Raw genomic sequence first — 19926 nt, 5'->3', positions numbered from 1 at the left:
AAGTGATCCGGCAACTGTGGTGGCTTCAAAGAGAGTTGATGCGATGACCGTTTTGGTTCCAGAGCTTGTTGAGGTTGATGCTGCAACTGTTGATGTTTCAGATGTTGTGGAGGTTGATGTGGCAACTGTTGTGGTTTCAGCGCTGGTAGAGTTTGATGTTGCAACTGTTGTGGCTTCAGAGATGGCAGAAGTTAATGCGGCGACTGTGGTGTCTTCAGAGATAGTAAAAGTTGATGCTGCAGCAGTTGTTGCTTCAGAGATTGCGGAAAGTGATCCGGCAACTGTTGTTGCTTCAGAGATTGCGGAAAGTGATCCGGCAACTGTTGTTGATTCAGAGATGGCGGGAGTTGATCCGGCAACTGTTGTGGCGTCAGAGAAAGCAGAAGTTGATCCGGCAACTGTTGTTGCTTCAGAGATTGCGACAGTTGATGCAGCAACTGTTGTTGCTTCAGAGATGGCGGAAGTTGATGCTGCAACTGTTGTTGCTTCAGAGATAGCAGAAGTTGATAGAGCAACTGTTGTTGCTTCTGAGATTGCGGAAGTTAATGCTGCTGCAGTTGATGTTGGAGAGAAGATGGAGGTCATTGCGGCAGCAGTTGATGGTGCGGGGGTTGATGCGGCAACTGTTGTTACTTCAGAGACAGCGGAAGTTGATGCAGAAACTGTTGTGGCTTCAGAGTTAGTGAAAGTTGATGCGGCAACTGTTGTGGCTTCGGGGATGACAGAAGTTGATGTGGCGACTGTTGTGGGGTCAGAGCTTGTCAAGGTGGACATGGCAACTGTTGTTGCTTCAGAGATAGCGGAAGTTGATGTGGCAACTGTGGTGGCTTCAGAGATAGCGGAAGTTGATCCGGCAACTGTTGTTGCTTCAGAGATGGTGGCAGTTGATCCGACAACTGTTGTTGCTTCAGAGATGGCAGAAGTTGATCCGGCAACTGTTGTTGCTTCAGAGATGGCGGCAGTTGTTGCGGCAACTGTTGTTGCTTCAGGGATGTTGGAAGTTGATGCGGCAACTGTTGTTGCGTCAGAGATAGCGGAAAGTGATCCGGCAACTGTGGTGGCTTCAAAGAGAGTTGATGCGATGACCGTTTTGGTTCCAGAGCTTGTTGAGGTTGATGCTGCAACTGTTGATGTTTCAGATGTTGTGGAGGTTGATGTGGCAACTGTTGTGGTTTCAGCGCTGGTAGAGTTTGATGTTGCAACTGTTGTGGCTTCAGAGATGGCAGAAGTTAATGCGGCGACTGTGGTGTCTTCAGAGATAGTAAAAGTTGATGCTGCAGCAGTTGTTGCTTCAGAGATTGCGGAAAGTGATCCGGCAACTGTTGTTGCTTCAGAGATTGCGGAAAGTGATCCGGCAACTGTTGTTGATTCAGAGATGGCGGGAGTTGATCCGGCAACTGTTGTGGCGTCAGAGAAAGCAGAAGTTGATCCGGCAACTGTTGTTGCTTCAGAGATTGCGACAGTTGATGCAGCAACTGTTGTTGCTTCAGAGATGGCGGAAGTTGATCCGGCAACTGTTGTTGCTTCAGAGATGGCGGAAGTTGATCCGGCAAATGTTGTTGCTTCAGAGATGGCGGCAGTTGATCCGGCAACGGTTGTTACTTCAGAGATGGTGGCAGTTTTTCTGGCAACTGTTGTTGCTTCAGAGATGTTGGAAGTTGATGCAGCAACTGTTGTTGCGTCAGAGATAGCGGAAAGTGATCCGGCAACTGTGGTGGCTTCAGAGATTGCGAAAGTTGATGCGATGACCGTTGTGGTTCCAGAGCTTGTTGAGGTTGATGCTGCAACTGTTGTGGTTTCTGGTGTTGTGGAAGTTGATGGTGCAACTGTTGAGGTTTCAGAGCTTGTGGACGTTGCTGCTGCAACTGTTGTGGTTTCTGGTGTTGTGGACGTTGATGCTGCAACTGTTGTGGTTTCAGGTGTTGTGGATGTTGATGCTGCAACTGTTGTGTCTTCAGAGATGGCAGAAGTTAATGCGGCGAAACACTAAAGTCCATGTCGTTCCTCATATCTGAGCATCACTTTGCTTCTGTGGGTTTTGGTAACGGTAAAGGAAAATGTCAAGTCCTTTCTAAGGGGCAGTTTCTTTTCCATTGCAGTCATGTTTTCATGCTGTGTTCATTGTGTGGGGGGGTCACAGGATCAGTGGAGGGGGTCAACGGTTTGAATCTTGGTGGTTCCTTTTTTCCAGTTCGTTTTGAACTGTAAAGCTCTGAGAGCTGCTGAAAGCGTGGAAAGATGTTTGCATGAATAAAGGTGGACTTCTATGGAGGTTCTGTCAGTATTTCAGGAAAACGACGTCCTTATTGGTTCTACATGTGAGCAGCACATATTTGCTCCTGTTTCCAGGTGTTTCTTGTTGCTGCTGTGGTTTGTTGTGTGCAAACCTGGATGAGGAAAAAGGGAGAAACGTTCCGCTGAATGAGAAGCAGAGATGCTTTCCTGCGTCGGTGCGTCTTTTGACGCTACAGAAAGTGATTGACGTGGAGTGGAATGCTTCTGCGTCACAAACTTTTAGCATACGGTTTTTGATAAACTCTCCCTCTGTAAATGGTCGGGCGGATTTTGCGACCTCTTCCGCCACAATAAAACTCGCCTTGATGGCAGCTCGTTTTAATTCTTCCACCTTCTGTAGCCTTTGTTCCGTGTCCATATTCTTGTCTGTGTGTTTCTTAGACGTTTCATGGTGCTCTCTTAGATTATATTCTTTCATTACAGCCAAACGTTCTCCACACTGAAGACATACAGGTTTACCATGTACCTCAGTGAACATGTACTCTGCCTCCCACCTAGCTTGAAACGCCCTGTTCTCAGCATCCACCTTCCGTTTAGCCATTTTTCGGGGTGGAGGTAGCTAGCAGAAAGTTGACATCTGCTCTGACTGCTAATGAATGATAAAGCCGAGGTCCGCTTGCTGCGCTGCAGTCAGTTTGCGGGTTACCGTTGCATTGTGGGAAATGTAGTATTGGTGCGTGCAAAACACCAGCGGGCGGCTACAGCATGCGGTACGGTTCTAATACTAATCATATATCATCCCGGGGGCCATAGATAATTCATTCGTGGGCCGGATTCTGCCCGCGGGCCTTGACTTTGACATATGTGGCCTAGACCAACAGAGGAACAAATCACAGCCCTGGAGTCCCGTCCTACTGAAGAAGAGCTACATAAAGCATTAACCAACATGCCTAGTAAAAAAGCCCCAGGACCAGACGGCTTCCCAGCAGAATTTTATAAAGGGTTTTGGCAAATTTTAGCTCCCATTTTTCTCAGAATGACAATAAAAATAAAGGTTAACAATTCTCTACCTCCAAATATGAACTCTGCTAATATTATCTTACTTCTGAAACCTGGGAAAGATCCCACATCACCATCCAGCTATCGACCCATATCGCTGATTAATGCAGATCTTAAAATAATCTGCAAAGCTTTGGCGGGAAGGCTGGAGAAGGTAGTTCCCTCTCTAATACATCCTGACCAAACAGGTTTTATAAAGGGTAGACATTCATCTACCAACATGCGCAGATTAATCAACCTCATAGATTATACAACCATCAACAACCGAGAAGCAACCATTTTGTCACTGGATGCAGAAAAGGCATTTGATCGGGTCAACTGGAAATTTTTAATAGCCACCCTGAACAAATTTGGCTTTGGAAAATCGTTTATTAACTGGATTAAAATATTATATGCCTCTCCTAACGCTCGTGTCAGAACTAATGACCAAACATCTCCAAGCTTTAATTTACAAAGAGGAACCAGACAAGGCTGTCCACTATCTCCGTCTTTATTTGCACTATTTATTGAACTTCTAGCTGCTGCTATTAGGCAAAGTCGAGACATTGAAGGCATTCAAACCAAAAATTTAGAACACAAAATAAGTCTTTATGCAGATGATGTTTTACTATTTACTCCAAATTCACAATCTTCCATCTGCCAAATCATCTCCCTAATTAATAGATTTTCCTCAGTTTCAGAATACTCCATAAACTGGTCTAAAAGCACAATTCTGCCAATTAATTGCAATTATCTTAATCTGTTATCTATTAAAATACAAACAGGCAACATCAAGTACTTAGGTATAAATATCTCCTCTAGGCTTTCTGATCTATTCAAGCTAAACCACACCCAACTACTTAAAACAACCGAGGCTGATCTCACTAGATGGAAAACTCTACCCATTTCTCTAATGGGGAGAGTTGAAATCATAAAAATGACGATTCTTCCCAAAATTAACTACCTGTTCTCAATGATTCCTTCCAAACCTCCAACTACTTGGTTCAAATCATTAGACTCATTTATTTCCCAATTCCTCTGGGAAGGTAAACCACCAAGGATCAGTTTAAAAAGTATTAAAAAACCTAAAGATAGAGGAGGACTAGGCCTTCCAGACTTCCAGGACTACTACTCTGCAAACAGACTGTGCTATGTCCAAAAATAGCTGAATCCTGGTGTGTTAGATGAATCTTGGCTAGACATAGAACAAAATCTCTGTGATAACCTAGATATTTCTAATTTACCTTTCTTCAGTTCTAAAATTAAACAACACAAATGCTTCAGAAGTTTAAACATCAGCTCATCTCTAACAGCCTGGTGGGATTTTCTTAAAAAAAACAACCTCACATTATTTCCATGTAAACTCACCCCCATTTGGAACAACTCTGACATTTTGATTAAAAAAAACATGATTCACTTTGCTTCATGAAAGAACAAAGGAATCCAGCAGTTCCAGCATATAATTCAGAATAGAACATTTATGTCCCTCTCAACGTTATCCTCATCCTATGGAATTAATAAAAACAAATTTCTAGAATATCAGCAGCTTAAATCAGCTATAAGCACTAAATACTGCCTGACCCAAATAGACCTAGACCTTCCCCTTACAGTAACACATTTCATGGACCTTAAAAATCCCAAACTCACCTCCAAAATTTACAAGTTGATATCTAACATAGATGAAACAATTTACTTACCCATGACAAAATGGGAGTCTGAGCTATCATTGAATACTAGTGATCAATTTTGGCTACAGATCTGTTTGAATGCCTTTAATATGACCAAAAGTCCTAATCTGCAACTTATTCAGCACAAGATTTTCCACAGAATTCACTACACCGGACAGAGGTTATTTAAAATGGGTCTCAATCAGTCTGCTATATGCACACAGGGCACAGGTAACAACATAGATGACTATCTGCATGCCCTGTGCTTCTGTCATTCAATCATTCTGGCGTAAGGTTTGTGAGGATTTATCAATCTGGTTTAATCATAAGATTCCTTCATGCCCCAAATTCTGCTTATTAGGTGACCTGAATAACATCAACATGGAATCTAACAAGGCTTATATGGTTCTCACCGCTGTATGTATCACAAAGAAAACTATCCTCCTAAACTGGAAATCTACAAATAATCTTAGCATCAACCACTACAGAAACCTCATGTCAGAGCATATTAGTTTAGAGATAATGTCCTCCACTAAAAACCTGTCGGCTTCAGACTCTCCCTGGTCACATCACCTAGTAGGGGTGGGATGGTGATGGGTTGAGCCAGGTCCTGGCTGGTTCGGTGGGCCGGGGTGGGTTTGGGGGGGTGGGTGTTGCTGGGCCTGCTGTTCTCCTGGCCTCGGGGCTCGGGTTGCTTGGGTGGGGCGCACTTTGCCAGCACTTGACAGGGGTTCCTGGGCTGGTGCCTTCTGGGCGCAGGGTGTGGCTGACCGGGAACGATATATATATATGTATATGTATGTATATATATATATATATATATATATATAGTACCCACCATGGAAGCAACGGTTAGAGGCCAAAATCAAGGCAACTCGGAAGGATGTGAGTAAGCTGACAGAGGCTCAAAGAGGTACAATGAGAAAGCAAGTACCTAAGAGATACAGCCAGATGCCCATACCTGAAGCACTGGAATCTGCCAAACAAAGGCTACTAGCCTTAAGCAGCCGCCTCAAGAGGTACACAAGAGACAATGAAGCCAGACGAATAAACAGGTTCTTCGCAACTCAACCTGCAAAAGTGTACGCTCAGTGGCAGGGTCAAAGCAGCCGAGCAGACCCACCAAGGCTGGAAACTGAACAGTACTGGAAAAGTATATGGGAGAAAGAGACGGCACATAACAGTAATGCCCAGTGGCTGGTCACTCTGAGAAAAGAACATAGCAACCTCCCTTAACAGAATCCAGTAACATCACAGTGGCAGACATCCAAGAAAGAGTCTCAGGTATGAAGAACTGGACAGCACTGGGTCCTGACATGATACATGCCTACTGGCTAAAGAAGCTTACCGCACTCCACGAGCGCCTGGCAGCACAAATGAACCAGCTGCTAAGAGATGGGACTCACCCCGAATGGCTAACGGAAGGGCGAACGATCCTGATCCAGAAGGATCCCCCAAAGGGTGCAGTCCCATCCAACTACCGGCCATTAATCTGTCTGTCCACAACATGGAAGCTCATGTCAGGCATCATTGCAACCAAGATAAATAGGCACATGGATCAATTCATGAGTAACACACAGAAGGGCATTGGTAGAGACTCCAGAGGAGCCAAACACCAACTCCTGGTGGACAGAACAGTCGCTCAAGACTGTAAGTCACGACACACCAACCTGTGCACAGCCTGGATTGATTACAAGAAGGCCTATGACTCAGTGCCACACACATGGATCACTGAATGCTTGGAGCTGTACAACATCAACAGGACTCTAAGAGCCTTCATAGGAAACTCAATGAAGCTGTGGAAAACCACCCTTGAAGCCAATGGGAAGCCACTTGCACAAGTGTCCATCAAATGTGGTATATACCAAGGTGATGCTCTGTCCCCACTGCTGTTCTGCATAGGTCTGAACCCCCTCAGCCAAATAATCACCAAGACTGGCTATGGATACCGACTCAGAAATGGGGCCAACATCAGTCACCTCCTCTAAATGGATGACATTAAGCTATATGCTAAGAGCGAGCGTAACATTGACTCCCTGATCCACACCACCAGGATCTACAGTACTGACATTGGGATGTCATTCGGGCTCGAGAAATGTAGCCGGATGGTGACAAAGAGAGGCAAGGTAGTCCACACAGGAGGGGTCTCACTCCCAGAAGGAACAATAGCAGATATCGAGGACAGTTACAAGTACCTTGGAATTCCACAGGCAAATGGCAACTTGGAGCAGGCAACAAGGAAAGCTGCAACAGCTAAATTCCTCCAACGAGTAAGGCAAGTCCTGAGAAGCCAGCTCAATGGCAAAAATAAGACCCGGGCAATAAACAGCTGCGCACTGCCAGTTATCAGATACCCTGCAGGAATAATAAGATGGCCAAAGGAAGAGATACAGACCACGGATGTTAAAACACGAAAGCTCTTCACCATGCATGGAGGGTTCCATCCCAAATCCAGCACCCTGAGACTGTATGCTAGCCGCAAGGAAGGAGGCCGAGGACTAGTGAGCGTAGAAGCCACTATCCAGGATGAAACATCCAAGATGCATGAGTACATCAAGCTCAAGGCCCCAAATGACAGTGTGCTCAGTGAATGTCTCAGGCAATGGAGAGCAGAGGATACAGTGCTGGAGGACAGATCCTCATGGGAGGACAAACCCCTGCATGGGATGTACCACCGGACCATAACTGAAGTGGCTGATATCAAGAAGTCCTACCAATGGCTAGAAAGGGCTGGCCTACAGGACAGCACTGAAGCACTCATCCTGGCAGCTCAGGAACAAGCCCTGAGCACCAGAGCAATAGAGGTTCAGATCTACCACACCAGACAAGACCCAAGGTGTAGGCTGTGCAAAGAGGCGCCTGAAACAATCCAGCACATAACTGCAGGGTGTAAGATGCTGGCAGGGAAAGCATACATGGAGCGCCACAAGTGGCCGGAATAATATACAGGTACATGTGTGCAGAATATGAACTGGAAACCCCAAGATCAAAATGGGAAACACCTCCGAAGGTGGTATAGAATGAGAGGGCAAAGATCCTGTGGGACTTCCAGATCCAGACTGATAGGATGGTAATGGCGAACCAACCTGCAAGAATTAGTATAAAAACTTTAAAATCTGCAAAAAGCTGTGGAGGATTAGAATTACCTAACTTCCACAAATACTTTCTTGCAAATAGATTACAATATATCTTAAAATGGTTAAAAAATAATCCAGAAACCAACTCATGGTTAGACTTGGAACAGGCGTTATGTGGAAAGATCAACCTGTCACAGCTACCATTTATTAGCCAAACAGTTAAAAAACAGGATTGTTTCAAAAGCATTAATATAAATGCCACTTTAACAGCCTGGTGGGAATTTCTCAAAATATCAAAATCATCAATTCAACCGTGCAAAATGACACCCATCTGGAACAACCCGGACATCCTTATTAACAAAAAAATGATTCACTTCCCAGCTTGGCAAGCAGGGGGCATAAAACAACTAGAGCACGTAATTATTGATAGAAGATTCATAACTCCCCAGGAACTTCAAGACAAACATGGAATAAATAACTTTTTGGAATATTAGCAACTTAAATCAAGTATTACTAAAAAGTATAAATTTAAAGACGACGATTTAAAGCTACCAGATGTAGTTACCACTCTGATTAATTTTTCAATCAATAGAACTCTCTCCAAAATATACAAACTTTTATGTAATTTAGATAACAATATTGCCCTTCCAACAAAAAAATGGGATGCAGATTTGAGCATCAGCACAGATGAAAGCTTATGGTCGTCTGCCGTGGTTTGGGGTGGGGGTCGGGGCCTCCGGTGCCTGGCGGGGGCGGTGGGGGCTCCGTTGGTCGGGGGGTCGGGTCCGGTGCCTGGGTGGGGCGGGCTGGGGCGCTGCGTGGTCCTCTGGGCTTGGGTGTGGGGGAGCGTGGTGGGGTGGTGGGGTTGTGGTCTGGCTTGGCTTGGGGGGGTGGTCCCTTTGCCTGCGCTGGGGGGGTTTGGCGGGGGGCCCTGCTCGGGGGGGGGGCCCAGCGGCGCCGGATGGGCTGCCCATCTGCACCTGGGGCTGGGATCGGCCCTTCCCTGGCTCTGGGACGGGACGGGACAACCCTCTCGGGGCCCCCGGTCGCTCTGGGTGTCATCCGCTTCGGCTGCGGGGTCTGGGGTGGTGTGGGGTGGGGGGCTTGTCGGCCCTGTCCTGTGGGGGGGGTGTTCTGGGGGGAAGGGGGGGGGGGCATTTTTTTTTTTTTTTTTACTTGTCCTGTCCAACAGCTAGGCAGACAGATGAGAGCTGAGGGCCTCTTGTGTTGGACATATTTTACTTTAACAAGAGGGGTTATGAATCTCAAGACAAACCAGAGGTATGACTGAATAAACCCCTTTTGTAATTGAGGCCAAACTTTATTCATTCCAACCATGATTGAAAATCTTTGGTGTTGGACCGGACGGAAAAGGAAAGAAGGGAAGAAGAGGGAGGGATGTCAGAGAGGGGGGGGGGGGTGATAGTGAGAGGGGGGGGGGGGTAAGACCATGAAGCAGCATAGAGCAGACAGGTTTACTGGTTGTTTATCATTACAGTACAGTTCAAATGTAGTACAAAAAGGGCGGGGCCTGTTCACACACACTCAAATATTATCAACACACCTGCTAGCTGCAAGAAATGTTCACATGTAAACATGTACACAAAACAGATAGCGTTCACACACGCATACTTATGCCTTTAAACCAACTAGTGTGAAATCTTTCATTCATTCAATCATGCAAACTATAAGTGCAAAGGTGAGCTAACACCTGTGCTCAGGTGAGTGTTCATGTTCCTCTAAAATGGATGGCGGAATGGGAAAAGAAGGAGGAGGAGCGCCCAGCCACCCCCACACCCAGACCCCCGCCGCAGCAGCAGCGGCAGCCGGAATTCCCCCAACGCCACACGGGAACAGGCAAAACCGCCCCCCGGGCGACCAAGATCGCCACCCAGGCCAGGGCCAGCAGGACCGCCGCGAGGCCCCCAGAGCCAGAGAGCAGGGAGGCGCGGAGGGAAAGAGAGCGCCGCCCCAGCCCAGCCAGGAAAGCAGCCCCCCCGCCGCGCCGGAAGAGCCCAACGCAGGGCCCCACCGGAGAAGGACGCCCACAGCCCCACCACCCAGGAGTTCCGGGCATCCCCCCGCCCCAACCCCAGGTACGAGCCAGGACCCCCCAAGGGAGACCCGCTCCGCACTCCAGGCAGCCACCCACCCGGCCCACGGTTGGTCCAGGGAGGAGCAAGGCAGGGGCCCGCCGCCTCCGTCCAGGAGGGGGGAACCCCGGGGAAAAAAGGGTGGCCCACAAGGGGTGTTATAAATATGGCCCGACCAGGCCACGTTGGAAGTTTGTCGAGGCCCAGCGCTCAGGGGCAAGGACCAGGACCCACCCCCCAGGGACACGAACACCCCCGGCTAAGGTGTAATTTGAAGCCCCCCACCGTGCGGAGAGAGCACCGCCGGGCCCAGGGAGCCGGCACCCAAGGGACACGGCCGCCATCGCCAAGGGGCCCGCACCCCCCACCAGGGAAGGGGTAGGGGACAGATGGACCCAGGTCCCCCCCTTCCTTGCAAAATGTGTGTGCGTGTATGTGTGTTTGAGAGGGTGTGTGTGTGCATGTGTGTGTGTTTATGTTGGAATGTATATACTGAAGGGGGAGGGGTGTGTGTACTAAGGGGGGTGCAGTTAAAATTGGCGAGTAGGGCACTAAGGGGACATCTCCTGATTACTCACAGTGATGTCCCCCCACCCTCCCCACCAAGGGGCCCTAAATGTCTAAGGTGCGGTTAAAATTGGCGGGTAGGGTGCCAGGAGGACATCTGCTGCTTGCTTGCAGTGATGTCCAAGCACCCCCCCTACCAAGGACCCTACATGTCTAAGGTGCAAATAAAACCGAAAGAGGGGGGGCCAAATCCATACGGCAACCATAGGAGGGGGGCCACTGCCAAGTAACCCCCCCCCAAGGCGCATCGCAGGCTAGACCCCACACATGCACACACACACCCTTTCAAACACACATACACGCACACACATTTTGCAAGGAAGGTGGGACCTGGGTCCATCTGTCCCCTACCCCTTCCCTGGTGAGGGGTGCTTGTCTGGGGCTGTGGGCGTCCTTCTCCGGTGGGGCCCTGCGTTGGGCGCTCCCGGCGCGGCGGGGGGGCTGCTCTCCTGGTTGGGCTGGGGCGGCGCTGTATTTCCTCCGTGCCTCCCTGCTCTCTGGCTCTGGGGGCCTTGCGGGGGTCCTGCTGGCCCTGGCCTGGGTGGCGGGCTTGGTCGCCCGGGCGGCGGTTGTTCCCTGCCGGTTCCCGTGTGGCGTTGGGGGGATTCCGGCTGCCGCTGCTGCTGCGGTGGGGGTCTTGGGGTGGGGATGGCTGTTTGCATGATTGAATGACTGAAATATTTCACACTAGTGCGAACACTATCTGTTTTGTGTACATGTCGACAGGTGGACATTTTTGCAGCTAGCAGGTGTGTTTATAACATTTGAGTGTGTGTGTGGATAGGCCCCGCCCTTTTTGTACTACATTTGAACTGTACCGTAATGATAAACAACCAGTAAACCTGTCTGCTCTATGCTGCTTCATGGTCTTACCCCCCCCCCCCCCTCTCACTATCACCCCCCCCCCCCCCCCTCTGACATCCCTCCCTCTTCTTCCCTTTTTTCCTTTTCCGTCCAGTCCAACACCAAAGATTTTCAATCATGGTTGGAATGAATAAAGTTTGGCCTCAATTACAAAAGGGGTTTATTCAGTCATACCTCTGGTTTGTCTTGAGATTCATAACCCCTCTTGTTAAAGTAAAATATGTCCAACACAAGAGGCCCTCAGCTCTCATCTGTCTGCCTAGCTGTTGGACAGGACAAGTTAAAAAAAAAAAAAAAAAAATGCCCCCCCCCCCCCTCCCCCCCAGAACGCCCCCCCCACAGGACAGGGCCGACAAGCCCCCCACCCCACACCACCCCAGACCCCGCAGCCGAAGCGGATGACACCCAGAGCGACCAGGGGCCCCGAGAGGGTTGTCCCGTCCCGTCCCAGAGCCAGGGAAGGGCCGATCCCAGCCCCAGGTGCAGATGGGCAGCCCATCCGGCGCCGCTGGGCCCCCCCCCCGAGCAGGGCCCCCCGCCAAACCCCCCCAGCGCAGGCAAAGGGACCACCCCCCCAAGCCAAGCCAGACCACCCCCCCACCCCCCCACCACGCTCCCCCACACCCAAGCCCAGAGGACCACGCAGCGCCCCAGCCCGCCCCACCCAGGTGCCGGACCCGACCCCCCGACCAACGGAGCCCCCACCGCCCCCGCCAGGCACCGGAGGCCCCGACCCCCACCCCAAACCACGGCAGACGACCATAAGCTTTCATCTGTGCTGATGCTCAAATCTGCATCCCATTTTTTTGTTGGAAGGGCAATATTGTTATCTAAATTACATAAAAGTTTGTATACTTTGGAGAGAGTTCTATTGATTGAAAAATTAATCAGATTGGTAACTACATCTGGTAGCTTTAAATCGTCGTCTTTAAATTTATACTTTTTAGTAATACTTGATTTAAGTTGCTAATATTCCAAAAAGTTATTTATTCCATGTTTGTCTTGAAGTTCCTGGGGAGTTATGAATCTTCTATCAATAATTACGTGCTCTAGTTGTTTTATGCCCCCTGCTTGCCAAGCTGGGAAGTGAATCATTTTTTTGTTAATAAGGATGTCCGGGTTGTTCCAGATGGGTGTCATTTTGCACGGTTGAATTGATGATTTTGATATTTTGAGAAATTCCCACCAGGCTGTTAAAGTGGCATTTATATTAATGCTTTTGAAACAATCCTGTTTTTTAACTGTTTGGCTAATAAATGGTAGCTGTGACAGGTTGATCTTTCCACATAACGCCTGTTCCAAGTCTAACCATGAGTTGGTTTCTGGATTATTTTTTAACCATTTTAAGATATACTGTAATCTATTTGCAAGAAAGTACTTGTGGAAGTTAGGTAATTCTAATCCTCCACAGCTTTTTGCAGATTTTAAAGTTTTTAGACTAATTCTTGCAGGTTTGTTGTTCCATAGAAAGCTTGATATGGATGAGTCTAATGTTTTGAACCATTTTAATGGCGGTTGTGTGGGAATCATTGAGAAGAGATAATTAACTTTGGGTAAGATTTTCATTTTAACCGTGGCTACCTTGCCCATAAGGGACAAAGGCAGGTTGGTCCAGCGTGTTAGATCGTCCTGTATGCTTTTCAGTAATGGGGTGTAGTTTAGCTGCACCAGTTCTGATATTTTGGGGGAAAAGTAGATACCCAGATATTTGATATTTCCTGCTTTAACTGGAATTGTGAGTCTTTGTTCCATATTCCTGTTGAGTGGTAATAAAACAGACTTATTCCAATTAATGGAATAGTCTGATATGGAGGAATAGTCTGATATGGAGTAACAAAGAGTCATTTTTGACGTAAAGTCTTGGATGGCAGAAAACCTCCTACAGCTCAACCAGGAATAAACTGAAGTTTTAGTCATTGGTCCGGAAGACAAGAGAGAGATGATTTGACCACATCTTCAGAACTTGAAACCTTCTCAGTGTGTGAGAAACCTGGACGTTCTTTTTTGACTCTGAGCTGAGATTCATGCCTCACATCAGGAACGTTGTGAAAACAGGATTTTATCATCTTATAAACATTGCCAGAGTCCGCCCGTTCCTCTCTCTGGCAGAGGTGCTGATGTTTTCAAGGGCGACTGTGGGGCAGCGGTAGGGTGGTCGACCCATGATCGTAAGATTGCAGGTTCGATTCCCCCTCCTTGCACGCCCATGTCTTGAAGTGTCCTTGGGCGAGACACTGAACCCCACCTTGCCTCTGGTGGGAGGTTGGTGTCAGTGTTCAGCAGCGGAGCCGCCACCAGTGTGTGACTGTAAAGCCCTTTGGGCCTTGAAGGTAGAAAAGCGCTTTATAAGTATTTATAAGTATATATAAATATACGCCATTTATTTTAGTCCTTTAGATATTTAAAATCCCTGCTCTCTGGTTTATCTTTGTCATGGTAGGGAGAACACGTCAATTCCGGGGGGGGGGGGGTATCTAAGACAGCACAAGGGTTAAACCTACAACTATTACAGAATTATTACTGTTCTTTAGAGTCCCAGGAGCCTCAGTTCAGGCCTCACAAGAAGAGCAAACCCATTTTAGTTTCAAGCATAAAACTTTATTTACAACTGGTTAAAAGACAATAAATTATGTGGAGAAATACAAAGAAATAAATATTTGATGAAAGGATTTAAAAAGCTTCTCTGACTTTAACCAATTAATATTAAATAACAGTTTGTTCCAACAACAAACAATACATAGGAATGTTAAATAATAATGCAGGAACATCAAAAATATCTTCAAGTTTAGGTTCATACTGTGACCTTTTTCACATTTCTAGATTCCCATTGGTAACCAGATGTTCACGTTTGGTTTAGCATGAGAGAGAAATGCAACTTTCCCAACAAAACGGAGCTGAAACCTCCACGGTCAATTACAACATGAAGACCAGAAGACCAAGCAGGAGGTTGAAAACACACATTTGGACAGAAAGTCCAGAACTGCTGGTTGTTGACACCGTGGTTGATTGGGTTGTTCCAGCTCCAGTGGCACCGCTAGTTGCTGGGGCAACTGGTGCAGGGACGGCGGAGGTTGCTGGGGCAACTGGTACAGGGACAGCGGTGGTTGCTGGGGTAACTGGTGCAGCGACGGCGGAGGTTGCTGGGGCTACTGGTGCAGGGACAGCTGTGGTTGCTGGGGCAACTGGTGCAGGGACGGCGGAGGTTGCTGGGGCAACTGGTGCAGGTACGGCAGAGGTTGCTGGGGCAACTGGTGCAGGGACGGCGGAGGTTGCTGGGGCAACTGGTGCAGGTACGGCGGAGGTTGCTGGGGCTACTGGTGCAGGGACGGCGGAGGTTGCTGGGGCAACTGGTGCAGGGACGGCGGATGTTGCAGGGGCAACTGGTGCAGGGACGGCGGAGGTTGCTGGGGCAACTGGTGCAGGTACGGCGGAGGTTGCTGGGGCTACTGGTGCAGGGACGGCGGAGGTTGCTGGGGCAACTGGTGCAGGGACGGCGGAAGTTGCTGGGGCGGCTGGTGCAGGGACGGCGGAGGTTGCTGGGGCAACTGGTCTAGGGTCCGCGTTGGTTGCTGGGGCAACTGGTGCAGGGACGGCGGAGGTTGCTGGGGCGGCTGGTGCAAGGGTGGCGGAGGTTGCTGGGGCAGCTGGTGCAGGGGTGGCGGAGGTTGCTGGGGCAGCTGGTGCAGGGGTGGCGGAGGTTGCTGGGGCAGCTGGTGCAGGAGTGGCGGAGGTTGCTGGGGCAACTGGTGCAGGGGTGGTGTAGGTTGCTGGGGCAACTGGTGCAGGGGTGGCTGAGGTCGCTGGGGCGGCTGGTGCAGGGACGGCAGAGGTCGCTGGGGCGGCTGGTGCAGGGACGGCAGAGGTCGCTGGGGCGGCTGGTGCAGGGACGGCGGAGGTTGCTGGGGCAACTGGTGCCGGATTGGTGGAGGCAGCTGTTGGGCTTGGTAATGCAACTGTTGTGGATTCTGGTGTTGTGGAGGTTGATCCTGCAACTTTCGTGGTTTCAGAAATGGTGGAGGTTGATGCAGGAACTGTTTTGGCTTCAGAGTTAGTGGAAGTTGATATTGCAGAGATTGTGGAGGTCATTGTGGCAGCAGATGATGGTGCGGGGCTTGATGCGGCAACTGTTGTTGCTTCAGACACAGCGGAAGGTAATGCGGCGACTGTTGTGGGGTCAGAGCTTGTCAAGGTTGATGCGGCAACTGTTGTGGCTCCAGAGATAGCAGAGGTTGATGCTGCAATTGTTTTGGTTTCAGCGATAGCGGAGGTTGATTCGGAAACTGTGGTGGCTTCAGAGATAGTGGAAGTTGATGCTGCAGCAGTTGATGTTGCAAAGATGGTTGAATTCATTGCGGCAGCAGTTGATGGTGCAGGTGTTGATGACGCAACTGTTGTGGCTTCAGATATAGCGAAAGTTGATGTGGGGACTGTTGTGGGGTAAGAGCTCGTCAAGGTGGACATGGCAACTGTTGTTGCTTCAGAGACAGCAGAAGTTGATGTGGTGACTGTTGTAGGGTCATAACTTGTCAAGGTGGACATGGCAACTGTTGTTACTTCAGAGATAGCGAAAGTTGATGCGGCGACTGTTGTGGCTTCAAAGTTAGTGGAACTTGATGCTGCAGCAGTTGATGTTGCAGAGATGGTGGAGGTCTTTGCAGCAGCTGTTGATGGTGCGGGGGTTGATGCGGAAACTGTTGTGGCTTCAGAGATGACAGAAGTCGATACAGCAACTGTTGATGCTTCAGAGATAGCAGAAGTTGATGCTGCAACTGTTGTTGCTTCAGAGATAGCAGAAGTTGATAGAGCAACTGTTGTTGCTTCTGAGATTGCGGAAGTTGATGCTGCAGCAGTTGATGTTGCAGAGAAGGTGGAGGTCATTGCGGCAGCAGTTGACGGTGCGGGGGTTGATGCGGCAACTGTTGTTGCTTCAGAGACAGCGGAAGTTGATGCAGAAACTGTTGTGGCTTCGGGGATGACAGAAGTCGAAGCAGCAACTGTTGTTGCTTCAGAGATAGCAGAAGTTGATGTGGCGACTGTTGGGTCAGAGCTTGTCAAGGTGGACATGGCAACTGTTGTTGCTTCAGAGATAGCGGAAGTTGATGTGGCAACTGTTGTGGCTTCAGAGATAGCGGAAGTTGATCCGGCAACTGTTGTTGCTTCAGAGATGGCGGAAGTTGATCCGGCAAATGTTGTTGCTTCAGAGATGGTGGCAGTTGATCCGGCAACTGTTGTTGCTTCAGAGATAGCGGCAGTTGTTGCAGCAACTGTTGTTGCTTCAGAGATGTTGGAAGTTGATGCTGCAACTATTGTTGCGTCAGAGATAGCGGAAAGTGATCCGGCAACTGTTGTTGCTTCAGAGATGGCGGAAGTTGATCCGGCAACTGTTGTTGCTTCAGAGACAGCAGAAGTTGATGTGGCGACTGTTGTAGGGTTAGAGCTTGTCAAGGTGGAAATGGCAACTGTGGTGGTTTCAGAGATAGCGAAAGTTGATGCGATGACCGTTGTGGTTCCAGAGCTTGTTGAGGTTGATGCTGCAACCGTTGTTGCTTCTGAGATGTCGGCAGTTGATCTGGCAACTGTTGCTGCTTCAGAGATGACAGAAGTCGATGCAGCAACTGTTGTTGCTTCAGAGATAGCGGAAGTTGATGCGGCGTCTGTGGTGGCTTCAGAGAGAGTGGAAGTTGATCCTGCAGCAGTTGATGTTGCAGAGATGGTGGAGGTCATTGCGGCAGCAGTTGATGATGTCGGGGTTGATGCGGCAACTGTTGTGGCTTCAAACATGACAGACGTCGATGCTGCAACTGTTGTTGCTTCATAGTCAGTAGAAGTTGATGCTGCAACTGTTGTTGCTTCAGAGATGGTGGAGGTTGATCCGTCAACTGTTGTTGCTTCAGAGATGGCGGGAGTTGATCCGGCAACTGTTGTTGATTCAGAGATGGTGGCAGTTGATCCGCCAATTGTTGTTGCTTCAGAGGTAGTGGAAGTTGATCCGGCAATTGTTGTGGCTTCAGAGCTGACAGAAGTCGATGAAGCAACTGTTGTTGCTTCAGAGACAGCAGAAGTTGATGTGGCGACTGTTGTAGGGTTAGAGCTTGTGAATGTGGAAATGGCAACTGTGGTGGCTTCAGAGATAGCGAAAGTTGATGCGATAACCGTTGTGGTTCCAGAGCTTGTGGAGGTTGATGTGGCAACTGTTGTGGTTTCAGCGCTGGTAGAGTTTGATGTTGCAACTATTGTTGCTTCAGAGATAGTAAAAGTTGATGCTGCAGCAGTTGATGTTGCAGAAATAGGGGAAGTTGATCCGGCAACCGTTGTTGCTTCTGAGATGTCGGCAGTTGATCTGGCAACTGTTGTGGCCTCAGAGATGACATAAGTCGATGCAGCAACTGTTGTAGTTTCTGGTGTTGTGGAGGTTGATGGTGCAACTGTTGTAGTTTCAGAGCTTGTGAAGGTTGATGCTGCACCTGTTGTTGTTTCTGGTGTTGTGGAGGTTGATGCTGCAACTGTTGATGTTTCAGGTGTCGTGGATGTTGATGCTGCAATTGTTGTTGTTTCAGGTGTCGTGGGAGTTGATGGTTCAACTGTTGACGTTTCTGGTTTTGTGGATGTTGATAGTGCAACTGTTGATGTTTCTGGTATTGTGGAGGTTGATGCTGCAACTGTTGTGGTTTCAGAGCTTGTGGAGGTTGATGCTGCAACTGTTGATGTTTCAGGTGTCGTGGATGTTGATGCTGCAATTGTTGTTGTTTCAGGTGTCTTGGAGGTTGATGCTGCAACTGTTGTGGTTTCTGGTGTTGTGGAGGTTGATGCTGCAACTGTTGTGGTTTCAGAGCTTGTGGAGGTTGATGCTGCAACTGTTGTGGTTTCAGGTGTCGTGGATCTTAACGCTGCAATTGTTGATGTTTCTGGTATTGTGGAGGTTGATGCTGCAACTGTTGTGGTTTCAGAGCTTGTGGAGGTTGATGCTGCAACTGTTGTGGTTTCTGGTGTTGTAGAGGTTGATACTGCAACTGTTGTGGTTCCTGGTGTTGTAGAGGTTGATGCTGCAACTGTTGTGGTTTCAGTGCTTGTGGACGTTACTGCTGCAACTGTTGTGGTTCCTGGTGTTGTAGAGGTTGATGCGGCAACTTTTGTGGTTTCAGAGCTTGTGGAGGTTGATGCTGCAACTGTTGTGGTTTCTGGTGTTGTGGAAGATGATGGTGCAACTGTAAAGGTTTCAAACGTGTTGGAGGTTGATGCTGCAACTGTTGTGGCTTCTGGGATTGTGAAGGTTGATGCTGCAACGGTTGAGGTTTCAAACGTGTTGGAGGTTGATGCTGCAACTGTTGTGGTTTCAGAGCTTGTGGAGGTTGATGCTGCAACTGTTGTTGTTTCAGGTGTCGTGGATGTTAATGCTGCAACTGTTGATGTTTCTGAGCTTGTGGAGGTTGATGCTGCAACTGTTGTGGTTTCAGGTGTCGTGGATGTTAATGCTGCAACTGTTGATGTTTCTGAGCTTGTGGAGGTTGATGCTGCAACTGTTGTGGTTTCAGGTGTCGTGGATGTTAATGCTGCAACTGTTGATGTTTCTGAGCTTGTGGAGGTTGATGCTGCAACTGTTGTGGTTTCAGGTGTCGTGGATGTTGATGCAGCAACTGTTGTGGTTCCTGGTGTTGTAGAGGTTGACACTGCAACTGTTGTGGTTTCAGTGCTTGTGGACATTGCTGCTGCAACTGTTGTGGTTCCTGGTGTTGTAGAGGTTGATGCGGCAACTGTTGTGGTTTCAGAGCTTGTGGAGGTTGATGCTGCAACTGTTGTGGTTCCTGGTGTTGTAGAGGTTGATGCGGCAACTGTTGTGGTTTCAGAGCTTGTGGACGTTGCTGCTGCAACTGTTGTGGTTTCTGGTGTATTGGAAGTTGATGCAGCAACTGTTGTGGTTTCAGAGCTTGTGGAGGTTGATGCTGCAACTGTTGTGGTTTCTGGTGTTGTGGAAGTTGATGGTTCAACTGAGGTTTCTGGTGTTGTTGAGGTTGATACTGCAACTGTTGTGGTTCCTGGTGTAGTAGAGGTTGATGCTGCAACTGTTGAGGTTTCAGAAATTGCAGAGGTTGATGGTGCAACTGTTGCAGTTTCTGGTGTTGTGGAGGTTGATGGTGCAATTGTTGTGGTTTGAGAGCTTATGGAGGTTGATGCTGCAACTGTTGAGGTTTCAGGTGTTGTAGTGGTTGATGCTGCAACTGTTGTGGTTTCAGAATTTGTGGAGGTTGACGAAGTTGCAGGTGCCGTAGCAGCAGTTGTGGTTGCTTGAGTAGTAGAGGTTGATGCTGCAACTGTTGTGGTTTCTGGTGGTGTGGACATTTCTGCTGCAACTGTTGTGGTTTCAGAGCTTGTGGACGTTGCTGCTGC

General features: G+C 48.7%; 1 protein-coding gene across 1 annotated transcript; it reads right to left on the bottom strand.

Annotated features, from left to right (window-relative positions):
• Nucleotides 1-3053: 3053 nt before the first annotated feature.
• On the bottom strand, nucleotides 3054-19914 carry LOC111947524 (serine-rich adhesin for platelets-like). The gene is made up of 2 exons (XM_023955623.1): nucleotides 15145-19914; nucleotides 3054-3104 (listed from the first exon to the last, which is right to left on the bottom strand). Exons 1-2 carry the CDS (start codon nucleotides 19876-19878, stop codon nucleotides 3054-3056), a joined length of 4785 nt encoding a protein of 1594 aa, XP_023811391.1. The 5' UTR covers nucleotides 19879-19914.
• Nucleotides 19915-19926: the final 12 nt, after the last annotated feature.

Source organism: Oryzias latipes, chromosome 6 (genome assembly GCF_002234675.1).
Source record: "Oryzias latipes chromosome 6, ASM223467v1".
Taxonomy (NCBI): Eukaryota; Metazoa; Chordata; class Actinopteri; order Beloniformes; family Adrianichthyidae; genus Oryzias; species Oryzias latipes.
The sequence above is the reverse complement of the archived record's forward strand: the minus strand, read 5'-3'. Positions and strand labels throughout refer to the sequence as shown.

Bases quoted from the DNA above. Each gene is read 5' to 3' on its own strand.
- LOC111947524 (XM_023955623.1), bottom strand. From the start codon at position 19,878: ATGTCCACACCACCAGAAACCACAACAGTTGCAGCATCAACCTCTACT. The intron at 3,105-15,144 runs GCAACCTCCGCC...CTGTTGGTCTAG, and splicing joins CCCTTGCACCAGCCGCCCCA to GCCACATATGTCAAAGTCAA.